Source organism: Penicillium rubens (genome assembly GCF_028828025.1).
Source record: "Penicillium rubens strain IBT 27055 chromosome Unknown utg000004l_segment0_segment0, whole genome shotgun sequence".
Taxonomy (NCBI): domain Eukaryota; kingdom Fungi; phylum Ascomycota; class Eurotiomycetes; order Eurotiales; family Aspergillaceae; genus Penicillium; species Penicillium rubens.
Window position 1 is genome coordinate 2,508,172 of NW_026890602.1, and position 25,942 is coordinate 2,534,113.

The 25,942-nt window shown below is 48.9% G+C and overlaps 11 protein-coding genes across 11 annotated transcripts; 7 read left to right on the forward strand and 4 right to left on the reverse strand.

Moving 5' to 3' along the window:
* Nucleotides 1-201: 201 nt before the first annotated feature.
* Nucleotides 202-402, forward strand: N7525_010930 (uncharacterized protein; the record flags this gene model as incomplete). The annotated part of the gene is made up of 1 exon (XM_061215286.1): nt 202-402. One exon carries the CDS (start codon nt 202-204, stop codon nt 400-402), a length of 201 nt encoding a protein of 66 aa, XP_061067798.1.
* Nucleotides 403-1,150: 748 nt separating this feature from the next.
* Nucleotides 1,151-2,104, reverse strand: N7525_010931 (NADAR family protein; the record flags this gene model as incomplete). The annotated part of the gene is made up of 1 exon (XM_002561086.1): nt 1,151-2,104. One exon carries the CDS (start codon nt 2,102-2,104, stop codon nt 1,151-1,153), a length of 954 nt encoding a protein of 317 aa, XP_002561132.1.
* Nucleotides 2,105-2,658: 554 nt separating this feature from the next.
* On the forward strand, nt 2,659-3,489 carry N7525_010932 (alpha/beta fold hydrolase; the record flags this gene model as incomplete). Its single annotated transcript, XM_002561085.1, has 1 exon — nt 2,659-3,489. The coding sequence occupies one exon, from the start codon at nt 2,659-2,661 to the stop codon at nt 3,487-3,489; it is 831 nt and encodes a 276-aa protein (XP_002561131.1).
* A 1,371-nt stretch (nt 3,490-4,860) lies between these two features.
* Nucleotides 4,861-5,748, forward strand: N7525_010933 (uncharacterized protein; the record flags this gene model as incomplete). Its single annotated transcript, XM_061215287.1, has 2 exons — nt 4,861-4,944; nt 4,993-5,748. 2 exons carry the CDS (start codon nt 4,861-4,863, stop codon nt 5,746-5,748), a joined length of 840 nt encoding a protein of 279 aa, XP_061067799.1.
* Nucleotides 5,749-7,012: 1,264 nt separating this feature from the next.
* Nucleotides 7,013-11,592, forward strand: N7525_010934 (uncharacterized protein; the record flags this gene model as incomplete). The annotated part of the gene is made up of 3 exons (XM_002561083.2): nt 7,013-7,585; nt 7,645-10,035; nt 10,093-11,592. 3 exons carry the CDS (start codon nt 7,013-7,015, stop codon nt 11,590-11,592), a joined length of 4,464 nt encoding a protein of 1,487 aa, XP_002561129.2.
* Nucleotides 11,593-12,586: 994 nt separating this feature from the next.
* Nucleotides 12,587-13,933, forward strand: N7525_010935 (MCT family MFS transporter; the record flags this gene model as incomplete). The annotated part of the gene is made up of 1 exon (XM_002561082.2): nt 12,587-13,933. The coding sequence occupies one exon, from the start codon at nt 12,587-12,589 to the stop codon at nt 13,931-13,933; it is 1,347 nt and encodes a 448-aa protein (XP_002561128.1).
* A 1,488-nt stretch (nt 13,934-15,421) lies between these two features.
* Nucleotides 15,422-15,872, forward strand: N7525_010936 (uncharacterized protein; the record flags this gene model as incomplete). Its single annotated transcript, XM_061215288.1, has 3 exons — nt 15,422-15,521; nt 15,580-15,686; nt 15,744-15,872. The coding sequence occupies 3 exons, from the start codon at nt 15,422-15,424 to the stop codon at nt 15,870-15,872; spliced, it is 336 nt and encodes a 111-aa protein (XP_061067800.1).
* Nucleotides 15,873-16,344: 472 nt separating this feature from the next.
* Nucleotides 16,345-19,128, reverse strand: N7525_010937 (polysaccharide lyase family 26 protein; the record flags this gene model as incomplete). Its single annotated transcript, XM_002561081.2, has 1 exon — nt 16,345-19,128. The coding sequence occupies one exon, from the start codon at nt 19,126-19,128 to the stop codon at nt 16,345-16,347; it is 2,784 nt and encodes a 927-aa protein (XP_002561127.1).
* Nucleotides 19,129-19,414: 286 nt separating this feature from the next.
* N7525_010938 (uncharacterized protein) lies at nt 19,415-19,735 on the forward strand (the record flags this gene model as incomplete). Its single annotated transcript, XM_061215289.1, has 1 exon — nt 19,415-19,735. One exon carries the CDS (start codon nt 19,415-19,417, stop codon nt 19,733-19,735), a length of 321 nt encoding a protein of 106 aa, XP_061067801.1.
* A 765-nt stretch (nt 19,736-20,500) lies between these two features.
* On the reverse strand, nt 20,501-22,686 carry N7525_010939 (uncharacterized protein; the record flags this gene model as incomplete). Its single annotated transcript, XM_061215290.1, has 5 exons — nt 20,501-20,574; nt 20,612-21,284; nt 21,426-21,538; nt 21,594-22,278; nt 22,366-22,686. 5 exons carry the CDS (start codon nt 22,684-22,686, stop codon nt 20,501-20,503), a joined length of 1,866 nt encoding a protein of 621 aa, XP_061067802.1.
* A 1,150-nt stretch (nt 22,687-23,836) lies between these two features.
* On the reverse strand, nt 23,837-25,168 carry N7525_010940 (putative aminotransferase, classes I and II family; the record flags this gene model as incomplete). Its single annotated transcript, XM_002561079.2, has 1 exon — nt 23,837-25,168. The coding sequence occupies one exon, from the start codon at nt 25,166-25,168 to the stop codon at nt 23,837-23,839; it is 1,332 nt and encodes a 443-aa protein (XP_002561125.2).
* Between the last annotated feature and the right edge of the window lie 774 nt (nt 25,169-25,942).

The window sequence follows — 25,942 nt, forward strand, 5'->3', positions numbered from 1 at the left end:
GTAAACCAACTAGCCTGGCTAGAATAAGGGCCCTGGCTGAAAATGAGCCCACGCTTTCTCTCCAAACAAGCCGTAGCTCAGTCGGCTCTTGGTGTCGTACTTGTCGATCAGATAATCAACAATAGCGCCTGACTCTCAGAGCGTGCGATTAGTATTGGGATCTTCGAGGGCTGAGAGACGGCCATTAGGGTTGATATTGGCATGTACGATGTGCGGCAAGCGGCGTCACTTTACCGCGTTCAAGAACAGGACGATCAGTTCAACATGTGCATCCATCGAAAGCAGGTCTGCCGCACTTGTAGATCACCCGTTCATGACGTGATTGTCCTGAGACTGGCCATCATAAAGATGGGCATGTACACGGGAGCCCACGTGATGGACTACACCAACGACAATGCGTAGGTAATCATGTCCATGCTTCCCTACGCGATTCCAACCGTGGAGAGAAGCAGCTCTCTATGTCACAGTCACTACATGATGACGAGCATGTTCTGCAACGAATTCTTGTACGGGGACCACCGCAAGAAGGTGGACTCGGGGATGCAGGCGAGAAGATAGAGAGGTCCCGTTGTATAGAGCTGTGGCAGACTCGATTTCGACTGCGCTTCTGATCCGTGGTCATGTAATATTAGATGAACAGGAATACGAGACAAGATCGCGACCAAGTTCGAGGCTGGGCCCCAGATTTCTATCTGTTGGTGGTACAGGTACGGGTTGCTCTCAGGACTCATGTCCGACATCTCCTGCCCGTTCTTGCACGCCTACGTGTAGCTCTGGAACACCTGGTTCTTATCCGTGACCCTCTTCGGATCCTCCGCGTACGTGTAGTATGTGATATAGATGAACAGATCTCAACGAGAGGGTAGGCGAACTTCCAGATCTTGCGGCTGCCGTAGTGCGATCCCCCTGATCTCCGTGAAGGTAGGCGTGTAGTTGGTCTAGCATCCTATGCAGACGACGGTCGTGAGCTTGTCGTTGCACCCGGCGTACTCCATCACGACGTTCCCGAGGGTGGCCATATAGGTGGCGCTATCCTTCCACGTCTGCTCCTCCATGATCGCGACCACGCCCTGGGCAAGGTGTGACTACAGCTCGCCTGGTTGACCTCGGTGTTCGAACTCCAGATCGTTTTGGAGGTTATAGTGGTTACTCAGATGCTTCTCCAGTTGTAGATCAATTCTCCGTTTTGGTCCTTGAGGCCGCGCAACGTGCTGATCATGCAGCCGTCTACGTCTAGCAGCTTGAGCGTGTCGGGATGGACAACCGTGTAGGGAGCATCGTTCGAGGTAGGCTTGGGATGTATGCACGTCTTCGTCTCCGCGGGCAGGGACCTCATAATGGTCATGAGGGTGTTCTGATCCACAGTTCCAATCGCTAACACATACCGCTTCATGCAGTCGTTGCAGGTTGTGATTATGATCTGAGTTTCGTTCCGAATAGTACTCTGAGTTGGAGGTGTTATGGTAGTCGCCGACAAGCAGTGGTAGCAGAGGGCGATGAGACTTTGGTCGACTGGAATCTTGGATCCAACTCCAGGAGGCATCTTTGTGAGCACGTCCTTAATCATAGATCTGACCGTCATGAGGCTCTTCCCCAGCCTGTTCTGACCCCATCTCCCCACGTTCGACATGGCGAGCTTCGAGTCGAAGCCGATGCCCCAGATCCGATCCATAGGACTGGCCTCCACGATCATCTTGTCCCCGGTGCCTAGGAGCAGCTTCATGAGGTCAATGTTCTGCGCGAACTTGCAGTAGTTGCCGTTGATCGCCACGTTCATATTCCTGGACTCCCAGATGACCTCGTTGAAGTTCGCGACCTTCCTCCCCATCGATTTGTGCTTGCGTGGATCAGCCGACGACGAGCAGAGGATCCTCTCCGACATATTGCTGTCGCCGAACATCATGGCCTTCTTGTACATCATGTACTGCTCCGCAGTTGCAAAAGCCTCATCGTCACACACGAAATCAGACCTGTACCACTGGCTGAACTCCCCAAAGTCCGAGTTGATCTTCCAGAAGAAGATCGTGTCTACGGTCGTGATCTGGTTGATCTGGTTGATCTGGTTGATCTGGTTGTCCTCGATGTACTGCTGGAACGGGTTCATCTTCGTGCTGGGATTTTAACGTCGCAAAGGACGATGAACATCTTCGTGTGACGTGATTTTATGATTATAGAGAGTTCTGGGGGTCGGGTCATGTCATGAGTGTACATATGTAGAGAATAAGGGGTGCATCATGGCGGGGTTGTGGCTGGTTCGTTTGTTGGCATTTAGAGAGTAACCGGCCCCTGTAATTCCTTTTCAAAAAATACACCTGGGGGTTCCGCCACCCAAAGGGGATCACCCATATGCAATTGTACCTTTCACTAGGCGAGCCAAGCAAAAGGTACATACAAGCAAAGTTTGATTTTCACGAAGACAGACTATAATAACACCGTATCTTTAATATATACCGTCGATGATCCTGTATTCATCTATAGAACAATACGGTCGAGTTTTCCTCCGATTTTGTGAACTTTGGATGACATCATTACTTTTCTAAGCTAGTTATATAGTTCCGGTTATGAGCCAACTCACACTACCCTTCGCACTACCCTTCGAAATAAAACAAATCTTGAACTTGAGAGACTTGAGAAGGCTGAGCACCGTTGTGGACAACCATGCCATACTTGAAGCTTCGAGATGGAGCCGAGCTTTACTACAAGGACTGGGGTAACCCTGAAGGGGCCATCGTCACCTTCTCCCACGGGTGGCCCCTGAGCAGTGACAATTGGGAAAATCAGATGATATATCTCGCCGATCACGGCTACCGTGTTATTGCGCACGATCGGCGTGGCCATGGACGATCTGCTCAAACCTGGGACGGGAACAACATGGACACCTTTGTCGATGACCTCGAGGAGCTTTTTGCCCACCTGAAGGTCAAAGATGCAGTTATGGTTGGCCACTCGCACGGCGGAGGAGAGGTTACCCATTACCTTGGGAAGCATGGCATACGCCGTTTCAAGAAAGCCGTCCTGGTCGGTGCCGTGCCCCCTCTGATGGTAAAGACTAGTGTCAACACCGAGGGGACTGATAAGTCCGTTTTCGATTCATTCCGAGAGGCAATGCGTAAAGACCGCGCGCAGTTCTTCTTGGATGTCCCTAGCGGACCGTTCTTTGGATTCAACCGACCTGGTGCGCAGAAGAGCGAAGGGCAAATCCGTAGCTGGTGGCAGCAAGGGATGAACACCAGCTTCAAGTCAGCGTATGACTCAATCAAGGATTTCTCTGAAACGGATTTCACGGAAGATCTAAAGAAGATCGATATCCCGGTGCTAGTTCTACATGGTGATGATGATCAAGTTGTTCCTATTGAGGCATCTGGACTGAAGTCAGCAAAACTTCTGCCTCAAGGCAGACTGAGGATTTACAAAGGGGGATCCCACGCTATTCACAACATCAATATTGACGAAGTCAACAAAGATCTACTTGGCTTTATCAAGGAATGAGCCAAATGTCGTTACTATAAGACAATCTCTGCTGCTGTTTGTAATTTAAACAAAACTCCCTCAAAATACAGGAAAATAGCTAGTCAATATGCACAATATGCTTCGTTTACCGGGAAAAATATCCTTGGCGGAGGATTTGGTCCAAAGCCCAAATTCCCTTACAATCCGAGCTATACTATCGTGGGGATGTAAGGCTAGTATAGTTTACACTAGATTATTGTAAGCTAAATTTAAATAGAGCAGATTATTCTATATGCCAGGTTATAATAAGTCTTCGAAGACTTTTGTATTACTAAAAATTAGAACCTACGTATGTACCTTTTGTATAGCTCGCCTACGGAGTAGTAAAAAGTATAATTGCATGTGGGTGATCCTTCCATCTGGATGTCCACGGGTCGGACCCTCCGTTAGTAAGGTTTCGGTAATTTTCGTAAAAAATGCAAGGGCCGGTTAGAGTGCATTGTATTCGAAAGAGGTACATTTAATCAGCGGAAAGGAAAAACAAACATTAAAGCTACATAGGTTTCTTGAGACTTGAGGGTGGTGTGCGTATACATTTCTGCAAGTTTTGAAGCTAGAGTTAATTACGAGTTCCGTTTGGTGATCGATATGAACTAAGAACATTGAAGTCCGATAGTATGCCCGAACAGAGTGCGATGAGAGAGCTTATTGGATAAGTCAAGAAGAGGTGCTGTTGCGGCTAATTGCAAGGACACTCGTAAACAACCCGAACTGGGATCAGACTAAACGGCCAACTAGGCTTACCTAAGGACAATAATCAACGGAAAGAAATTCAAACTATCACTGCCAGCTATGTTTGTAGCTAGACTTGAGGGGACAGTGCCTCGATTCCGTCGCCGAAGCAATCGCCGGGAACGAACGCCGGAAAACACCGGTGGAGACCGAGTGGGGATCTTCTGCATGTCAGAAAGTATGACGTCATACCATAACAATGGACTTCACATTTGCAGAATTTCTTACAGAGTCCGCGGCTAATTACCTCTATCTTATTATTTCCAATGGAGAGTATTACCTATGAAGCTACTGTCATAGGAGCTGGGCCCGGGGGCTGGCAACCCTCGCAGCTTTGTGCGATGCAGGTCTCAACCCGATTTTATGGATTGACAGGACCTTCGAGGGAGGAAGACTCAACACTGTATACCGAGAGATATCATCGTGAGTCGGTTTCCGAAGCTTACACATATCCTTGCTGACCGATGCAGTAACACCAAGATTCGGGATTACTTGAAGGCGATCTATAGTTCTCCCGTTTGCGCTTCAATCATAAGATCTATTCCTGCACCTAACGCTGTGACCAAACTTGAATCTATGGACGGAGACAAGACTTGCCAGCTCAGTTTTTCCGGGGACATGGTACGTATGCTCGTAAATGGGCTGTTAGAGCGTCCTGAGGTCCAAAACGTTGAAGGTGCAGTCGAGAAGGCTTCATTGAATGTGTGTGGTTTTCAACCCAGTCCGCAAGTCTCAGCTAATCCATGCCAGAGAGGCATATGGGCTGTGTCAACCTCTAGCCAGAGCTTTAAGACCACTCGACTATTTATGTGTACCGGTTCCCAACCCCAGAGCTCCAGTATGCATTACCCATTCAATAAAGATCTGACCGTACTTGATCTGGACGAGTGTATGCTTCGCTCTCACCTAGCATCCATTCTTCCAAAGGATGGTAAGTCGGTGGTGGCAGTTATTGGCAACTCTCATTCCGGCATCTTGTGCTGCAAAAATCTTTACGAAAGTGCGAAGTCGAAAGAACGAGACATCAGAATTGTCAATTTTGGACGCAGACCAATCAAATACGCCAAGTATGTCGACAGCGGTATTATTTTCGATAACACCGGGCTCAAAGGAAGCACCGCAGAATGGGCCAAGGAAGTCATGGAAAATGACCCAGACCCAGAAATTATAGAACAGGTTGATTTGAGCCAAAACCAAGATTTGGCTTTTCGAGAGCGTTTACCTCGCTGCACCCATATTATTTATGCAATCGGATACATACGTTCACCATTACCGGCACTATATATTGACGGACAACTGGCTGGAGAGGAGCTCACATTTGACATGCATTCATCGGGGTTCCATTACGGCGACGGGGCTGAGAGGGTCCAAGGACTTTATGCTGGCGGCATCGCCTTCCCAGAGGAAGTGAAAGACCCGGAAGGACATGTAGAAGCTGCGGTGGGAGTCGCCAAATTCTTCAGCTTTGCTGAACGGATGAAGAAGAATTGGTTGAGTCTTCAGTGAGCTTTTGAAACATTGAGGTCTATTGCAGATAAGTCATAGGTTCAACATGGCTACCTTACCCAAAGCCATCCAGAAACGACTAGTTCATCCACTGATATTCCTTTGAGTCAGTAACTGATAGAACTTGGAGCCTATTGTAGAAGCGTATACCAGATCGTTCCCATTTAGTTTAAAAATATCGATATCAAGTAGGGATGTGTAACAATCTGTGAAGACCCTATGCAAAAGGGTCTAGTATAGTATGATCAGAGTGATAGGGGTCCTATAATACTACTATAAAGGCTTTATAACTATGTTGTAGTACTAGGTGTATTCAAACTATACTCTAAGCCTCTAAAACTAGCTCCGAGTTCTTACTAGTAGACTTCGTGAAGGCCCTCTAGTGGGTTGGCCGTCATCCTGGGTCTTCGGTATCGCAGTACCTAGGAGATTTTCAAAAGAGTGGCCACTGAGGTTTAAGGCTTCTTGTAGCGAAGGTAATTTACCTCTACCAGGACTAGGGGAGACCCGAACAATCTATTCGCGCATGGCGTAAGGATAGTATACTGAGGAGATGGTATTCGGGATATACAATATTGTACTCCGTACTCCGTACAGACATCAGTCAAAACAATCCAGATTTAATAGAGATCGGCATTCCGCATAAGCTTTACGTCAGTTGAATAGGTGAGTACGGGGTAGACCCACAGCTATGGACGAGTAGAATTCCGAGAAACTCAGGCTGAGGGATTCTCTGCCGACGTGGGTGGAGCTAGGGTTATAGTGGAGCTGAACGGAGCTGAACGGTGGGGTAAATTCACCTTCAGCACTCCACCTTTGTTCGATGGACTCCTTACCAGTTCCTCGAAATGCGAGAAGTACACGTGAATCACTGGTGTGGACTGCCTCTAGAGATGTATGGTACTTACCTTTTCATCATCTGCCCATCTCTGTCTGGTGCCTAGGGAGGCAATTGGAAACAAAAAAGGAGTATTATGATGATCATCTCTCAGGTGGAGCCGAGCTGCTTTCAGCTAGATCTTGGAACCATTCCCCCGGGTTCCTAATTCTGCCAGGACGCGAGGCTGGGGAGGGCCTGGTGTTGTAACTAGTCCTGAATAAGTAGACTAGCATGAAAGTGGCTCCTACGCCGTGCATTAGTGCGGGAGCTTCAGCCGACAATGCCGATCAATCGCGAGAAGAACTGAAAAACTCGGAATGCGATATATTGTCTTGTAAGCCCGTCCGCCTGTTTTACGAAAGCACTGGCGACAAGTCCGACACCATGCGTTTTCGTTGCCTGAAGTTCAAGACAAAGGACAAACCGTTCCCCCAGGACAAACCGTTCCCCCAGGACAAACCGTTCCTCCAGGAAAAACCGTCCCCCAAGGGCAAACCGTTCCTCCAGGACAAACCGTCCCCCCAGGACAAACCGTTCCCCCAGGTCGAAGTACATGAGGACACCATGCCCAATCCCCCGGGACAACCGGAAGCGGCCTTGACGCCGGTTCTGCTGCCGCCAAAGGAAGCAGGGGGGTCAACGTATGCGGAACCATCGCCGCCCCCAGACCAGCAATTAAGCAGCCCAGCCCCGGGTCCCCTTGGGCCTGCCTTGGAGGACAATGAGGAGATACAGAAGATCTGGACAGAGATTCAAGATAAGGTCGCTAGCCTGGCTCGGAGGGATGGCAGACCCGTCAAGACTGGCATGGAAATCGAGGATGTCATGGGAACCCTCTATTCCACCGAACACCCAGATGTGGAGCCGCGCAAGAGAGATGCAGTTAAGGAGACTTTTAATAATACGTTGAAAGTTATCCAGACCGTTGGCGGATTTGTCGCAGATGGAGCATCGCAGGTGAGAGATACTAGACCTCACTGAAGGTACTACGAGATGAGGTTCACTGACATAGACAGGTCTTTCCTGCTGCCGGGCAATGCTATAATGCCATTGGCTTTGTCATTAATGCGTGGCAGGGCTACCAGAGCGCGTTCGATGGCCTCAAAGACCTTTTCGACCAATGCACGGACTATCTCGACCGGCTAAGGATCTACACCCAGGGGAAAATGGACGTCAGCCTTACCAAGCTTACGGCCAACCAGCTGAAATTGTTCGTCACAATATGCGATCATGCTATCTCGCTGAGGCACACCTCGAGGGGGAAGATCAAGACCGCCTTCAAAATTGCGTTCCTGGGCGATAGTAATATCCAAGACTTGGTCGGTCAGATGGCCAAACAAGTCGGCAAAGAGCACATTTTAATCTCGGCACACACTTTTCTGAACTCGCAGCAGGCTGCGGCTGCCTCCCGCATCACTCTGGACGTGACAAAAAACATCCAAGATCAGGTTTCCCAGGTGCAGAAGAAACTCAAGGATATGTACACCGCGACAATGAAGGGAAAGGAGGCGCATGAGCAGAGCCGCACCGATGCAGCCATCAAAAATGCTCTAGGCTACGGCCGCGACATCGTGCATATCTGGAGCGACAGGTATCGCGACTATATGAAACAAAGACTGCCATCAACAGGCCAATGGATATTCGACGACCCGATGTTTGCACGGTGGGAAAAAGGCCAGTCCGGAGCCAATATCCTCACAATTACTGGCGGTAGTCGCACCGGAAAGAGTTTCCTGGCGGCGTCCATCATAGAGCACTTTCTACACCGAGCAGGTCACACTGAGGCAACAGATACTCGGGCTACCGCCGCGTTCTACTTCCTTGAAGGAGACGAAGTCAAAGCTATGCAGAGCGTAAGCAACATTGATGATGTGGCCAAGTCCCTTGTCTGGCAATTCACGTTAGCCGACGCGCGCTACAGGAGGTCTGCTGCTGAAATCTGTCGAGAGTATCAAGTTGTTGATGTGGCCGCCATGTCACAGCGTCTCCTTTTCGAAAACCCGTATCTTCGTGAAGTGCACGGCATGTTTTATATCATAATTGACGGCCTTGTGGGCAAAATGGGAGAAGGCATGCTCCGCTTTCTGAGGGACGTGTCTGCCGCAGCAACAGGCTGCCGGATCCGGGTCCTGGTAACCTGCGACCCGGAATGTTTTGAACATCTGGGCCAGGCCGACGGCATCTCTTTCAATCCGATACACATCGAGGCGAAGAATAAACCGGACATCGAGGCGCTGATTGAGTCGAGCATGAATTCCATGATGCCACTGAATAATTGTGCCGACGCCAGCGTCCGGGACCTCAGGAAATCGGTCTGCGATGGGCTGATAAAAGAAACAGGGGGTGATTATGTCCGAGTCAAGTTCGCCCTCGACGAGATCAGCAAACAAGAGTTTCCCGACAAAATCTTGAGCATCGTGCACAATGCAGGAAGGCAGCGTACGGAGCAGATCAGCAAAGAAATTGAGGAACTGAACCGAAATCTCACCGATACAGAAATATCAGAAATCAATGAGATCATTCTGTGGATACAACACCACCGGGGTCCGTTAACGGAGACCCGAATGACTACTGCTCTGTGTGCACGGAATGAGAGAAAGTCTCTCCTTCGCCTGTCAGACAAGTTCAAGGCGAAGTATACTCTCTTCACGATCACCCACAGAGGCGAGGTGAATTTCCAAGTTCCAGAGGTTGAGAAAGCCATTCCGCAGAGGCACAAGGCCCGTCATGAGCCGGAGCAACATAGCCCGACTGCGGTCTCCCAGGGTGAAGTCGACATGATCAAACACTTCCTCGCCACAGTATGTCCGCCAAGTACCTACACAAAGCTGGACATAAACGCGTTGCTCGCACAGAAGCCGCTGGATAAGGGTACCCGCATCTGCCAGGACGATTCGAATACGGCAGAGGCTAAAATGGCCCTGACCTGCCTGAAATTTCTAGCGGAGGATGCAGATAAACAGGAAAATGGCTTACTGCCTTATGCTAGACAGTCCTTCGATCAGCATCTGTCCGCGGTTGATTTGGCTTTTGTCGACATTGAATTAAAGGTTGAAGCTGGCCAACACCTTGTCAAGCTCTTCACACATGATACGTCAATCGACGCATTGCTCTGCAACCGGGAGTCAAGTCGCTTTACTCCTGTGCGAATCGAGATTTGCCAGAAGCTTTTACTTGAAAGCGATACTGCGAATACTGTCATTCGATGGCTTAGGGACTCGGCGGTCACTTCGGGAATCACCGACGAAGAAACCAAGGAGTGGATCTCAGACGTGATCAATGGCGGCGGCCATGGCAAGCTACTAGCACCAGCCGCGAAGCGAATGGCCTTCCACCTCGTGCGAGAGCCGCACAAATTGCCGGTCACCAGGGGCGCTTTCCAGTTCATTGTGTATTATATTCGGAAGGTATGGAGCTCTTCGCTAGAACAGCGAGTTTCCAGGCAAGCTAACAGCTAGTTTCAGTTCGAACAAGGCAGCGAAAATCCAGAGGAGAAGGATCCTTTTACTTCATCCATTCGGGACATCGAAATTGTCGACCAATGGTGCGCGAACGTCCTGGCAATCCGCAAGAGAGACTCATTCTGGCACTCGCAAATTGCCGCCATGCTACTTGCCTGCAAGATCACGCCGGGAGCAAAGAAGCGAGCCGCAAAAGCGCTAGCTATCGATGGGGAGAATTGGCGAGCATCATCCCTCTTGGCGAGCAAGGTTTCGGCTGAAGAAGGGATCGAAATCCTAAAGCCTGTCATTAGTCGCCTTGGGTCTGACCACGAGTGGCAGCAGTGCTATCTCAACCGATCGGGGTATTCAACGATGTACTTCATCCTCGCCGAGAAGACATTGTGGCTGCCTGGAGAGGGCTTTTATGCTGCCATTTACTTTGTGAAGACAGCGATGCGAATTGAACCCACTGACTATCCCCGGGATGTGAGGTTCCTGCAGATGTGTGCCGACCGTAAAGAATGGCTACATTATATTGAACTTTTAGAAACAATTGCCAATAGCTCGAATGTGCTAGAAGAGCATGCGCTATCCGAGCTGATGATCCTGTGCGTTTTTGACATGACCCAGACAAAGCAGCTTCCATTGATGTTGCGAGCGGCTCTCCACACAGATCGGGTCAAGTTCATCGTGGACGCCTTCCAGGATTGTGTGGAAAAGCTCGAGGCACGCGGTGATCGTGCTAGACTCTGCTATATTCGATACTACTACGGGCGTGGGCTCAATGCGCTTCATAATGGGTCACCAAAGGCGATTGAACAGTGGCGTAAGGCCATCGAGGAGGGTGCCGGTCCGGATCTTCTGTCGTCACTGATAAGCAGCATCGCGCCGTATTACCTGCAAAAGGCCATCAATGCAGCTGCCGCGCACGATGAGGAAGCTGCATCTATCAATCTCGACAAAATACAAACATTGTTGCCGGAGGACGTACCCGAATCCAGTGTCATGCTTCCGCCTGCTATATACATTGTCCGATATCACGCGAGAAAAAACGATCTAGTCCAGGCCAAGCTTATTGCTCGCGACATAGTGCGGAAAGGTATCGAGATCCTGACCGACGATATCGAAGACAACGACCTCCCTGCCTACAAAGAGCTCTTGTGGTTATTCATCGCGTTAGACGATAAAGAGAATGTGATGGCAATCCGTTCTCTCATTGCAGCGCGTTACAAAGAGTCTGATAGTCTCTCCTGCGAAGGCGAATGCGGAGCCTCTTGGAACATAGCAGACGAGATGTTCTGGTGCCAAGATTGTATCAACGTCAAATTCGAGAATTTGTGCTACGGAAAACTTGATGAGACCGGTTTCCCGGTTTTGTTCTGCAATAAGACGCACGAGCTTCTCCACTTACCCAAGATTGATTCTCCACAGGATGGTTACGTACCGATTGGCGAAGGTGTGATCCCGGTAGATGAGTGGATGCAGCGCATTCAGAGGGATTACATTGACCTCGTGCGCTGAAAGGCGTGACAGTGACCGCACACACACACAGGAGATTGGGGGTAAAGAGAGTAATTTTTTTTCGAGACCTACTTGGTATTTTGCTATATGAATTACCTGTTTTCATGCGCCAGAGCATGCGTGCTCCTGGGTCCACATAGACCTATAGTATGGTATACACGTACCCATTATTCGCTTGGTACCCCTTGTAGCCCGAATACTACACTGCACAATGTCCCGCTCAGTAGCGTAAAAAGAAACAAAATTAGATTACAGCCTTGCATATAATAACTTTTGGAGCCGAAATTTGGCCAAATAAGCGTCGAAGAACTTGACTCTGAAGCGGTCGATTATTGCCGGTTTAGGGCAAAATAATACGTGATAGGCGCACTTCTCCATCGCGTCCTATATTTTGCTCCGCGTACTCTACCTAAATAGGCTCATACAACGGAGCAAACGATTCGTTGACATGGAAAGTTCCCAGATGGACTAGAATTATACGGGCAAGTTGGGAGATTGATGTCGGTGATTGAACTGCGAATGGAAACTTGAGCCCTGAGATGGTGTGGAGCAGAGACCGGGATAGGATATCCACACGTTTCCCAATCGAATTTAGGTCGAAGCAGATGCTTGCTGGTATAGGTCAGTTCAAGATAGCCACTTCTCACCTCCAATGGAGCTTACGAGTTAGACCCATTGTCAATTTTCATTCCCCGAACTGGGGGAGCTTTGTCACTGTATGTCGGGTCTGGTCAAATTCACTCGATATACAAGCAAGGATGTGATTCCATAAAGAACGTTGAAAATATTCATGCACACATGGTTTTATTTGTTAGAAACTGAGAGACAAATTGAAAATAGTGCTCAGGGATTGGACACAGAGCATAAGGCCAATACAACGCCGATTTGAAGCTCGATTCTTCCTGCCCCCGGGGCTTTCATTATATACCCAGCCATTGTACCTCGGAATATTTTCTCATTTGACTGGGTTCTTTTTTCGCCTCGGACAATCACCATGGGAGCACCACCCAGGCATGGGCCGTCAATCTTCTGTCGACTCCCTTGGATTGGTTCCAAAGACTCCACCTTGATCGCTTCAAAAAACCAAACCCCAACACAAACAGTAGAGGATGCAGACGAGTCTGGGCAAGAATCCTCGGTAGTCGCCCCTGAGACGGATGCTCCCGATGGCGGTTACGGATGGGTATGCGCCGTGGCCGCTGCCGTCGTGAACGCACATTCGTGGGGCTTCAATTCCGCATATGCTGTTTTTCTGGCATACTATCTCAAGCATGGGACCTTTGAGGGCGGAACGAAACTACAATATGCCTTTGTAGGCTCTCTGAGCCTGACCACCATGTTCACAATCTCTCCCCTCGCAACCATTTCCACGCAAAGGTATGGTGTCCGAAAGACTATGTTTGCAGGTGTCATTTGCGAAACAGCGAGTCTCATATGTGCCAGCTTCGCCAAACAAATCTGGCATCTCTTTCTTACCCAAGGCATTCTCTTTGGATTGGGAATGGGTTTGCTATTCATTCCTGTCGCATCGGTGGTCCCACAATGGTTTACATCTAAACGATCACTTGCCAGTGGTATTTCCCTGTCAGGCGCTGGCCTTGGCGGTCTTATCTACTCCCTAGTGGCGTCAGCCATGATTCACAATATCGGTCTCAGCTGGGCGTTCAGAGTACTCGGTCTTCTGGCATTCTCGGTTAATACCGTTTGTGTGCTCTTGATCAGAGATCGGAACAGACCAGACAAAACCAAGAAAATCACGATGGATATCGCTATCCTCAAATCTCGGGACTTTGATCTTTTGATCGGATTCAGCTTCTTCACTATACTGGGCTATTTCATCTTGATTTACAGCTTGGCTGACTACGGCCAACGGATTGGCCTCACCTCCTCTCAAGCCTCACTGGTCAGTGGCATACTCAATCTGGGCCAGGCTATCGGCCGACCTCTCATTGGTTACTTCAGTGACAGCGTCGGTCGTATCAACATCGCCGGCATTACAACCTTTATTGCTGGCGTTCTTAGCCTGGCAGTCTGGGTGAACTCGGAGAGCTACGGACTTTTGATGTTCTATGCAATTGCTGAAGGACTTGTGGCGGGAAACATCTGGGCAACGATAGCACCTTTGGTTGCAGAAATCCTTGGTGTGGAAAGAGTCGCTCACGGGATGAATCTTGTTTGGCTGAGTATTATTGTGCCATCGACTTTCTCAGAGCCAATTGCCCTGGCGTTGACCAATGCAACAGGAAAATACCTTGGTGCACAGCTTTTCACTGGGTTTACGTACATCGCTGCATCGGTGTTTTTGGCCATTCTCTGGTTCCTGAGAAGAAAGGGACATTGAAAATATCTTATAGAAGTATAGTGAACAAAATATAATAAATACAACAACATCACACTGTGGTTCGTTATCAGACAAAAGTCCTAAGTTCTTTGCTCTTTTGTCATCTTCTTGTACGGCTTTCCCTTTCCGATTTATATTACTCACCCTTGCTGTTCCTTTGATAGCTAAGTACGGAGTAATTAAAAAGCATCCAGACCGATTCCAGAGTTCATGTTCCTTTGCCACAGCATGGCCCACGGCCAGATATCAAGCCCTTGATATAGTCAACCACGGATCCCGAGCGAGAAAGCGAATTATAACTAAGAACACCAGTCTACCAGAACCGCTGTCTGTATGTAGAATATCAGATGATGTGCCTTCGGATGTCATTGGGTGCCAATCGCTAGCTATAGATATATCAGGATATATAACTACGTGACATCGCAACGCTAGGAAGTAAAGAAAACCAAACCATCAAATACCTAAGAAACTACAAACTACTCGCATATTCGACTGAGAGAGATGTCTTCATCAGTCAACGATTTCCAAACACTCCTTGATTCACAGGTCGGGAGACTACCAAGACGATCATGGCCTGTGCCCAGAGGTACGTAGTCTCTCCTGGTAATAATCCCAGTTCAGCTAAGTGAAAACGTAAAGGTCCAACAAAGAATCGTAATATACCGATCAACTCCTTGCGCTTGCAGGGAGCTGCCTGGGCTACGGCGGGTGGTGGTATGTGTGCGACACTGCATGGAGCCTACAAGATCTTTCGGAATTTCCGTGGATTTAAATATATCTGACAGTATCGCCATCCCTTACCACCTATGAAACAATATGCAAAGGAGGAGGATGTTTTTCAGCTTGCTGCGAACCTTGCTGAGGATTTAATGGAAACATATCGCGCGGTAGGGGCACTTCTAGTGTCGTGCAAGGAAGGGAATGACAGAAAGGAGCTACAAAACATATTAGGTCGAACTAATTGATGACTCGAGTTAGTGCATGGGCATATTCTTTCACATTCCTTTTGCATTTGCGCCTTAGAAATATACGCTGTACAAAATATATACATGTTAAGGTTGGTAGATCCGACTAAGGCTCATTTTAAGCAGCGTTCCCTTGGAGTATATCAGCAGACACTAACTACTCAGCAACATATGGGAAATTATCATAAAAGCTAAGACGTGTATAAGTGACTAGTAAGAGATGGTCGCTGTGCTTATATGAAGACACTGCTGAATTGTCGCATCCGCTAAACTATAGCTGCTCGGTGGCGCAACGGATCAACGTCATGACGAAGTTTTGCCTTGGGTCAATTATTTCCATTTCTTGAAATCGCACTTCTCGATTGATCTGCTGATACTCTTCGTGTTCAGCGAGTTCGTTACGGTTGACATCAGTATGACCTAATCGCGGAGTATATTCTCGCTGCTTTAAAAACAGCTGTCGTTCAGGTGGTGATGTGAAATGAATTAGATATATTTTCCAACAAGTGGTGAATGAACCAATATGCAACGATATATCGCGAGGTCTTCTACCTCTTACGTCCCGAGGCTGACTCGAGCTTTTGCACAAAAGGTCCAGTCTAGAAATGATGGTGATCAGAAATGTACGACCAGCATACCTATTGAGACAGGCCCGATAGCAGCTAATACAATCCGTCCTAGTTAATGTCGCTGCGACATTCCCAGATGACTTTGAGGTCTCGCCTTTGAAGTCCGAGATCCTTGAGAGGAGAAACCGAAACCGGGGGATTGACGACTCTTATCACCCTGTTCGTACATGATCAGATGTTTCACATATCGTCACACCACTGACAAGCCATCATCAGACAATGGACGAGATCATCGAAAGTCTCCGAGGAAAACCGCCTCCCGGGAGTCCGAAGACAGCCAAGTCCGCGCAGACGAAGCGGGATCCTGTTCGAGAGGAGCGAGAGCCTGAGATTGATGAAATGTGATGTTTTGCCAATAATCAATAATTCGAATACCATATTTGTTATGAGTAAGTCGATGTCTCTATGTTTTCTTGTATCAGTTAAGCCCGGAACACGCTTTAATCTCGCGACGCATGCGCTGATAGACATCGTATTGAATATGTAAATGTGGGGAGAGTTGCATCTGATCTGTAGTGTTCTTGCAAATGGAAAATGTTATCGTGGGACCCAGGTTGGTGACATATACTGCGACATTCAATGTGCCAGATCCGTAGGTCACTATAAGTCCATCTCATTTATACCCACTGAACCCCACTGGCATTATCCAAGGTGAGTCCCAATTCACTTCATGATATTGACTATTACATGGTCAAGCTAGCACAGAAAAGTTCCAAATCCAATTACTGTGGATTGTGGTGTCAAGATGATACTTGTATATTTGATGAAACTATGAAGGAGATTATATGCAGGCTCGAAACGTCTATACCATCAAACCTCATGATTGATAGTCATCAAGCGAATCCGAAACATAGGCCAAATTCTGAATGACAGCCAGACCGTACTGGGCGATATCGTTGGTCGCAAGCCAAGCAGCCTCATCGACGGGCACCAAAACGTCGCTTCCGTCCACATGCGTGATGTTCCAGGGGGCGTCCGGCAATAGTCCATCGCTGGCATAAAAGTCCTTCCAGGCCCGCAGCGCAAGGGTTTTATTCTTAGTCTCATACGCCGCGTACGCCGCCAGCCTCGAATGCGCCTGGAGAAGACTTATCTTGCTGAAGCTCACTCCATATCGGTCCTTCTGCTCCGACGCTGAGGCATGGTAGTAGTAGCAGTAATCCAACCAGGCTTGCTTGAACCCTTTGGGTATATCATCCGCCAGATAGGCGATGGCTTCAGAAACAACCTCGGGAAGACCGAAGACTGCGTTCAGATGTGATATAGATACGTTCCCCCGGTTACCCGGGTCAGAAGGGGGAGGGCCCAATGTCCAGGTCACAGGGTCGTACAGCCCCGAGCCGGTCACGAATCCGTTAGTCAGATTTGCTATTCCTGCGATCGTGTTGGTCAACTTGGTCTTGGCCTCTTCCCATCTCGGACCTCGTCGTTCCCATTCAATCAACCACCCTGCAGCAAGACCCGACCAATCGGTTCCAAGACCAAACGAAACCGTCGAGTTTGGACTGGGTTCCCAGCCGTCTGTGCGAACCTTTCTCTGCGGATCAAGCTCCCCGTAAGTCTTATCGGTGTCAAGCAATTCTTCCAGCAGCTCTCCGACGCGCTCGTCTCCCCCCGAGAGGTAGAAGAAGTACTTTCGGTACTGCGGCTGAGAGATGCGAGCCTGTTTCGCGCTATCGCTCCAGTGTTGCACACCGTGGCGTGTGCCCAGTCCTTTCCAGTCACCGATGTGGTACACATCGACTTCACCTGTGTGCCTTGTCAGGGCCTCGGCGAATCGGTACGCATCTTTGCTGCCAGTACGGAGGAAGTAAAGCCAGAAGAAGAGATCTGGTGACAGCTCTGAGTTGTCCCAGGCATAACCACCGACGTCATACCGCCAGGTGTGTCGGTCGGGGTCATATGTGTGCATGAAATCACCGTAGTCCAAGAAGCCGTACCAGCGACGCTGCTCAATTTGGCCCTTGTAGAAGTCAAAAATGAACTGAAGCCGATCTTCCAGAGTAGCTGCAGCGGGACTGGCACTTCCTGGCAAGGCCCAGTACTCGCCGAGGGCTTGCGTTTCATGGATATATTTCGGCTCTGCGACCAACACTGGGGGATCATTCATGTACGCAGTGAGCGATGCGAGTTTATCACTTGTTGGTGTTTGGTCAAACGCGAACAAGTATACTTCACTAGTGCGAGCAATTCCATATGGCGTATCAAATCCGGGTTCCCAGTCCTCGTAGGTAATCTCGAGAGCGTCCAATTGATCTTCATATCCATCCTGGCCTAAGCCATCGTGGAAGGGTCGCAGGTCCAACGGCTCAGCAGCGGGGCTATATAACCACAAAGTGAGCTCACCGGTATCGGAGGCAGCATTGGAAATGTCAAGCCCAACCGGGTACCGCTTCCAGAAATCCCGTAGACCGACGGCGAGACCTCCTTGCGTAGCACCACCTAAGTAAGCCAGGCCTTCAGCACGGGTTCCGCTGGGGATGTTGACCCATGACTGGCCAGCCTTGGTCCTCTTTTTGAGGCCGAAACCGTCAGCTGTGAGCTGAGTAAGACCGTAGTCTGCCCACGTCGGAATCCATTTCAGCCGAGTGCTGACCCTGGGTTCCCAAGTCTCTGTGTCTGCCAGTTTCTGCCCCGCAAATTGCGCCGCCCTGATTTCTTCACCGGGGTCTCTCCGCAGCCCAGTTATTCCCTGAACTGCCTCATTGAAGATGCCGCCATCCACGCCAGCGAACCTAATGTGTCGGTCGTAGTACTCCTCGCCTTTCAATGGAACATCGAATCGAATACCGAGCCCGGTGATGAAATCATTCTCATCTCCATCGAAGACGATGCTATGCATCACTTTGATAGTGGCAGAGTTGGCATAAAGATAGAATCTGACAACGAATGGCAGCCACGGATCGTGGTCGGTACCATCGGTGACCGTATGATTTCCACGGACAGTGACGAGCGTGCGAGCCGATGTCTGATTCACAAAGACCTCATTGATGTTGCCGTCAAAGTTGGAATATTGGATGGGGGAATTTGCTCGGTTGTCAAAATTATCCGGCACCGAGTCCTGAGATTGGAGCACAAGTCTTCCGTTTGCACCGATAACCTTGCCGCTCTTTGTCTTGATATCGCCAATAATGACGTTCCCTCCCTTAGGAAATGAGACGGCGACCTCCCCCGTGTTGACAGTAAGCGCGTCGGAATTGTCTGTTACAACAATAGAGCTATTTGGTGCACTGGATTCTGATGACGAAGACGAGCTCTTGACACAGCCCAGGGACGATGCAGTAACGGTATATTGGTCATAGATTTGATTTGATTCGGCAATGGCATGCGCTGTCCATTTGAGGGAACCATCGGCCCAGTAGCCAGTTGCCCAAGATTGCAGTTCTGATTTGTCTTCAGTATCGCCAGTAAGACTGAAGCTAGTCTCTTGGGGTCGATATTTGCCTTGCGGCCATGGCAGACCGAAAGTCACACCAGCATGGTACGTCGGTTTGTCGCCGAGCCAGTGAACTGTTGCGGAAGATGAGGTGCAGTTGAACGCCACGGCGTGATGGCTTAGATGTCCAACAAGAACCAGAAAACCAACACCAAGTTTCAACATGGTAGAAATTGAGACACTCGTGTGTTCTTAGCTTTGCGCAGGGGGTCGACCCCTCTTAAAGCCATTTTGACGCAATCTGCTAGAACTATGAGCATGCTAGCGCTACTCTTGGCGTGTCGACAACCATGAGAGGACATAGCACCTCGGCAATAAATACCCTGTCATCTTCTAAGTAACTCTCATTGTGGTATTTTCCGACTGAAAGTGATTGGTGGTAAGGTCAAATCAATTTCACCGAGGAAAGTGACGTCGGGGTCACATTGGTCCATAATCCGCAACACTTGCGATGACTCCAGAAGTGCCCCCGCAGCAAGGGGGCTGTCTGGGACCTGCAGTCGGGAATATCGGCGTAAGCAACCCCGAAGCACTTTCGGTACAGGAAATTGGTTTCTCCGTGTACAGAAGGGGAAAATCACCGGGCTTCAACGAGAGAAGTCCCATCTTCGTGCGCGCCAGCGATCAACTTACGGGCACACCTATTGGAGCCTCCTTGCAACTTCCCCGTGTCCTGGAGACCCACTATCGAGACAACATCTCGACTGACGTACTGCACAAAATATTCCTTCGGCGCCAAGCGCTTGCCTCCCGCGCCGGGGAACTCGTCTAAATCGGATCTCCAGATATTACGAAGCTCCCATACATGTAGGAGCGGGCTCGATCATCGAAGGATTAATACTAAACATCACGACGCATGAATCCCTGTCAGGCCAGCTTCGGACACAATTAAGGTCGCATTGAGGAGGACTAAAACAGGCGAAGTTGGCACTCATGTTTAGCAAGGCCCCGAATACCACTTTATAAGTGGCTTTTTAAAGTGTCTTAATTTCAATAGTCCGCACTTATCTTCGGCTGTCCACTTCCTATTAAGAGGCTTAAAAGAAGACGAGAAATGCAAACCAGACCCGTCTCACATACCAAGCCAGTTAGGGCTGTGTTAGACTTCGCCGAGGCGCAATGGCTGTTTCGAAGTCGCGCGGCATAGGGCAGCGTAATAAAGGAGTGGCGATCACGCCACGGCAGGCCCTGACGAGGCTCTAAGTTCGTCTTCAGGAAGTGGAATACTCTACATGTATGTAGGTAGATGGGGGTATATACTTGTTGTAGCCTGAATATCGCTTCGGCAAGGGGTCGGAAAAGAAATCACCCATACATCCATTCTGTAGCCTTATACACTATCAGAAAATACAAAGTAACATAGAACCAGTTAATACAAGAAGAGGCAGCAGCAGTTGTCTCGGTTTGAGATCAGCTCCCTCACCAGTCTGTGGAGATTCCGGTGATTGTGAAGTAGTCGGGCTCGACCCGGATTGAGCACTAGTAGTACTACTTGGGGAGCTTTCGTATTCCACAACCTGGCTGTCAGTCCAGTAGCCTAGATCATGGCATTCGGACCGATACATATCGAAGACTTCCCGTAGGTCGTCGTTTCGGATGGTGATACATCGTCTGCAGCCATCGAGTCGTCTTAAGACAGGCAGCGTACAGAAGCACTCGGCAGCCGTTCGGTTGAGTAATACGCTCCCGTGGTAATCGTACCCCTCCGCGAGTACACTCGTCTGAGTTGGTGGCGGGGAGGTGTCTAGGTCGACGAGACCACATTCCGTAATTTGTCCATGGATTACACCGCAGATCTCACAATCGTCATTGTAGTTCGGTGCTTCAGTCGAGGGCGGCATGGATGATAGAGTCGTAGAAGGAGAGGAGAGGGTCGAGTTAGCAAAATACCCGAACGCCTTACAATCCCTATGATAATACTCTGCAACCTTATTCTGGTTGGCTGCTGGGGTCTCTGACTCGGATTCGGAATAGCATGAGCCCGAACAGGCTGAGCGGGCACAGACTTCACAGTCTGAGAGTGAGTTGGTTGCTTTGGTGCAGAAGCATCGCGCTTCGTCGTAGGTCGCGATTCGAGCTGTCTCAGGGCCATTTCCAAATGGGGCGTATTCCAGACCAGAGAGGTTGCGCTCGATGGGGAGATGTTGGAACTCGTGCCAGTCCGTGTCGAGATCAGGAAGCGAGCATGATGATAAAAGCGAGGAAATTGGTCCACACTCCTGGGAACACTGTCCTCGAACACCGGGGATGGCAAATAAAATCAGCCAAAGCATATTCTGAGCGGTGACTGAAAGGCTGAAAAGCTGACGATCTGCTGCAACCTGGAGGATGGAAAAGCGAGTGTAAACGAGAGGGAAAAAAGAAAGGGAAGGGAAATGGGATAGATTTCATAAAAAGGTCAAGATCATCCCGAGGTCTGGGCGAATCTTTGACAATCGGATTTCTATTCGTTCTTGGCTAACCTTGGAGTGATGGGAATCTCGTATTCCTATGTCGATCTGCACATCCCCACTCGCTTTGAGGTACCGGTTCGTATTTTTAGAAGTGATATTCTCGTTTCCGATATCAGTTGATGCTACCACAATAATGCGATGATTAGTGCCCAAACTTCGCGATCAGGTATCGCGTACATTGGCTGGCAAACAGAAACTCCCGGAAGAACGGATCAAGCCCACCAACGACCTCAACCTGAGTACCCTTGAAAAACCTGTAGCCATTCGTCCACGCCAGTTTCGTCTCAAACACCTCGTCTTCTATCTTGCCTGTTCTGCTGCCTGCCTTTGGCCGTTCCGAGCGAACCTCGACGAGATATTCGGCATCATGGCCTGTCGCAGGGTCAGGTTTCCAGACAAAACGACGCCCTCCGAATGTGAAGCGCCGTGGTGCCCATTCGGTATTGCGGTCTGATTTCTCCTTAATCACGTTTCCGTAGCTGGTTGTATGCTCCAAAGTCCGGCCGCTAAAATTCCAGCGAGCTGGGCCAACGCGAGTTGTGATGTATGGCTGGGGATACTCTGAAACTCGCGAGATTGTCACACCTGGTATTTGTCGCTTTCTCCGCTTGAGTCCGTCACAAATGTATAGATTGTTCTCACTTCCGGTGAGTTTGACCTTGGTGGAGCACCAGTGGGAGATTTTGAAAGGCGAATTCTCAGCATCCCCAGTGATGTCGAACCGTAGATTGGGAACAGCGAGGTCTACCGTTGGCGTGTAAAACGGAAGAGGTGGTCTCACAAGATATTGGAAAAAGGGTTCGATTTTCGCCTTTGGGTCTTGAACGCGATCACGGTTGAGCTTTCCTAGTGCCATATCCTCCTGTAGTCATGAAAGAAATTAGTTTGCAAGCCCCCTTTGGATTAAGTGGGAAGTTTGTTCTGGTTCCCCTAATCTGGGTTTACTCACCAGTCCAATTTTTGCAACCCCTCGCTGAAGCTGCTCCTCGATTATATCCTGCCTGTTCTGAGGGACCACTAACACAAAAGGGGCAGCATGCTGTATGTTTAGGTTTCGAAGGCGACCTTCGTGTATTTTGATTTTCCGTCTTAGTGCTCGCTTCTTGTTGTGCTCAAATCGACCGGTCTTCTGCAGGGCCTGTGTGAGATGCTCGACTGATGACCTGTGAAGGGAGGCAGCAGACTGATGGTCGTGTTTATACTCCGCAGTGAAGGCAGAGAGACATAGGTCATGAAGGCCTTGAGCCTCCGCGCTGCTAGTGTCTGCCATGGATGAAGCGAGTAACGCTAACGAGAAACAAGACCGGGCAAGATAAACACGCAGTTTCTGCGAATCATTTGTATAGTGGCCCTGCGAAAGAGGGGTATTTCTAGACAAGCACCTTCTCGATGTTGGCTGCCAAGCAGGTAGAAAAACAGAGTTCCAAGCCTCTCAAGCCTTTCTCTTTGGCTTTGCAGATCTCTCGTATGCGCTAATCATCGCCATATCAAGTGCTGGGAGGAGGAGAGGAGAGGAAGAGTCATTGGTCAACTCCTCGGTTTGCACAGCCTCAATCTGATGAACATGATATCTTGGCATTGGACAAAAGGGTCTGTCACCCTGATTCACTGAGGTGCGCAGAGACGAACAGGAGAACAGGAGAGGATCGTGAGATTAGCATCCTTCGGGGGTCCTCGACACTCGTTCAACCCGCCAAACACCGCTTGAAAGCCGCAACCGCCTGTGTTATGGATCCTGCAATCACCAAGTACTTGAGTTCTGAAGGCCAATCATTACTAGAAGCTGTACATTAGGTCATGTGCAGATGGTATATCAAGGGAATGCAAACCTCAGATCTGATGTCCTTCTACTAAAGGCCCTTATATGGAAAATATGCAAGAAAGCTTTAGTATCTAATATGACAAGACTAATGTATTCAAGATTAACCTTCAACTTCTGCATCAGCGATTTCCTTGCTGGCACCGATTCTTCGGAGTGATTTCCATAAAATCGCCGGAGCTCATCGAGGTCGAACGTCCACAATGGGCAGCGGTACCATATCTGAGCACCGATTCAAATGACCACAAGAGCAACTACACTGATACAGTTGGCAAAGAGGTTCTTTGCAGACCAAAGATTAGTCACTAGATAGGCTTCAAGCCGTATATACGATATGCACGCAACAAGATTTTATGGATCCTCATCGGTGTAACTCGACGGACAAGGTGAGGCTATAGAAGAGAAAGAATCCTATGCTAAATTTAATACCACCTGGGTCTAGTTGGCACACTATCAATTTCAATCCTAATATTGGTTCCTATCTAGACAAACATGTGCGCTATCATTACAGAAATGAGAGAACCAACCTTTGAAAACATTCTATTTGACCTTCGATCAAGTTGGCCATGCTAAATGTGCCGAAAATAGAATTCTAAGTATATCAAAGTTCATAAATAGCACCTATAATGCATGCCATTGCTTCCTCCAGCCAGGGAAGAGGATGTGCAAACACCAAGCGGAACCACCCCGGATTCTCCGATCCATAATCAGTCCCGTGAGCCACATAAACCTTGCTTTTCAATAGTTTATCAAATATCATATTAGTCAACTCGAGACCTTGTCCTGTCTCTTCTGGGTGAAGCTCGATGTACTTCTTACCAAGGTTCACCCACAAAAAGAATCCAGCATTGCACCTATGCAAGTATTCGATGCCATGTTTGTCCAGGAGCCGGGCGATGAACTCGTGCGACAGAGAGAGCTTCTCTTGATTTGTCTGAATATACTTATCGGTAAAAGCATCATTCCGAAGAATGGAAGCTGTGATGTGGTCCGATAACCCAGAGACAAATGAGTACAGCGACAAACACTTCTGTGCGATATGCAGCTCCGGGTTGGACTGCGAGATAACAGCACCGACTCGGAGCCCGTTAGCACCGAAATCCTTGCTCATGCCCCAGAGCACATGCACAAGAGCGGGATCGATCAAGCCACACGTGTCTCTCGATAAAAGGGACTCAAAGGGTGTGAATGGGACGTCGGTATCCACACGGTTCTTCCATACTGAAAGAGCGTAGATCTCGTCGCTGATCAGATGCATCTGACGTGACTGGCAGAGCCTCATGAGACCATCGACTGTTGCGCGGGGATAACAACGACCCAAAGGATTGTGTGGGTTGCAGAGCATGATAGCCCGCACTCGTCTTCCTGTGCGTTCTTCAAATTCCATTGCCGCTTTCTCGTACTCGTCGACAGCCTCCGGGCTCAGAGGGTCCACGTTCCCCATTTCCACTGGTACGACCACCGCTTCTGGACGTAGGGTGATATCAGCGATGAAAGTACTGTAGTACGGCTTGCTCAGGAGGATTGCTTCTTCTGGGTTCAGAAATGTCCAGCTCAAGTGCTCAATCGCAGAGGAACATCCATTTGTCATTAGGATGTGGTTTGGTTCCACTGGAAGGAATGGATTGAAGTATCTGTTAAGGAAGTGCGAGACTGACTTTCGAAGTGCCTTGGATCCCATGCTTCCATTGTTGTAGGTGAGAAGTGAGCCCGTAAAGCGAGAATTGTCGTGGATATACTCGAGAAGTGTGTCATGGAGTAATGTATTATCTGCCATCCCAACAGAGAGGATACCATCCGGGTTGGTCTGAGGATGCCACATGTCACTGATCACGTCCCATGTTATATGCTTGGTTCCCAGGTCAACGGCAGCTTGGCCGCGCTTGGAGAAAACCTCATAGGGGCCAGACGAGGAATCTGCGATGGACCCCATGGTGTTTGAATGTTTGCAATGGCGGCTATAATTTTGCGAGCGACCAAATTGGTAGAGCTTTATCCCACGTTAAAGATAAACTGTGAAGTGCAACCTTGAGTCGTATGATTATCACTGTCTCTTTTTATAAGCACCGCGACTATTGAATACAAATTATTCCCGACACACTTTGACCTCACTTCTCTGGTAAGAGTAGCGAAAGCCGAGGGTCAACGAAAATCAAAATCAAAATCCCCGGTTGTACATTTGTAGATATGATTTTCAGATAAACCCTTCCATATCGGGTAACGCGCCAAATGAGGGTCCCAGTGTTTGACAGGAACTCCGATTGGTCCGCCGGCGTCTTGGTTTCAAAGGTTGCTCAGGGACTTTGTGGGGAATTTGTGGGTTTTTTACTAGACTCGTACCCCACATGCATATCACCAGCATCTGTCCAGAGGATGCAGACACGAATGGATGCTTCGCTCACAGCGCCTAACCAACTTAAGGCATATCGTAGTGTAGACCGACACGGAATAAAAGAATTACGCGAACATTTATCTGAATGATGTTGCTTTTATGAGATAGGCGGAACAGATTGAAGGAATACAAGTCCTGTATTACTACGTTCTGTTTCGCCTGTTTTGATAAGGTTAATCGAGCGACAAAGTAATACGTAGTTCTAATTTGGGACTTCCCGAAGTAAGGGAAAGGAAGTATCAACAAGTAAACACTCTACGGGGAAAAGAAATCATAATTTCCCTTCATGGACGAATGATGAATCAAAACATTTTG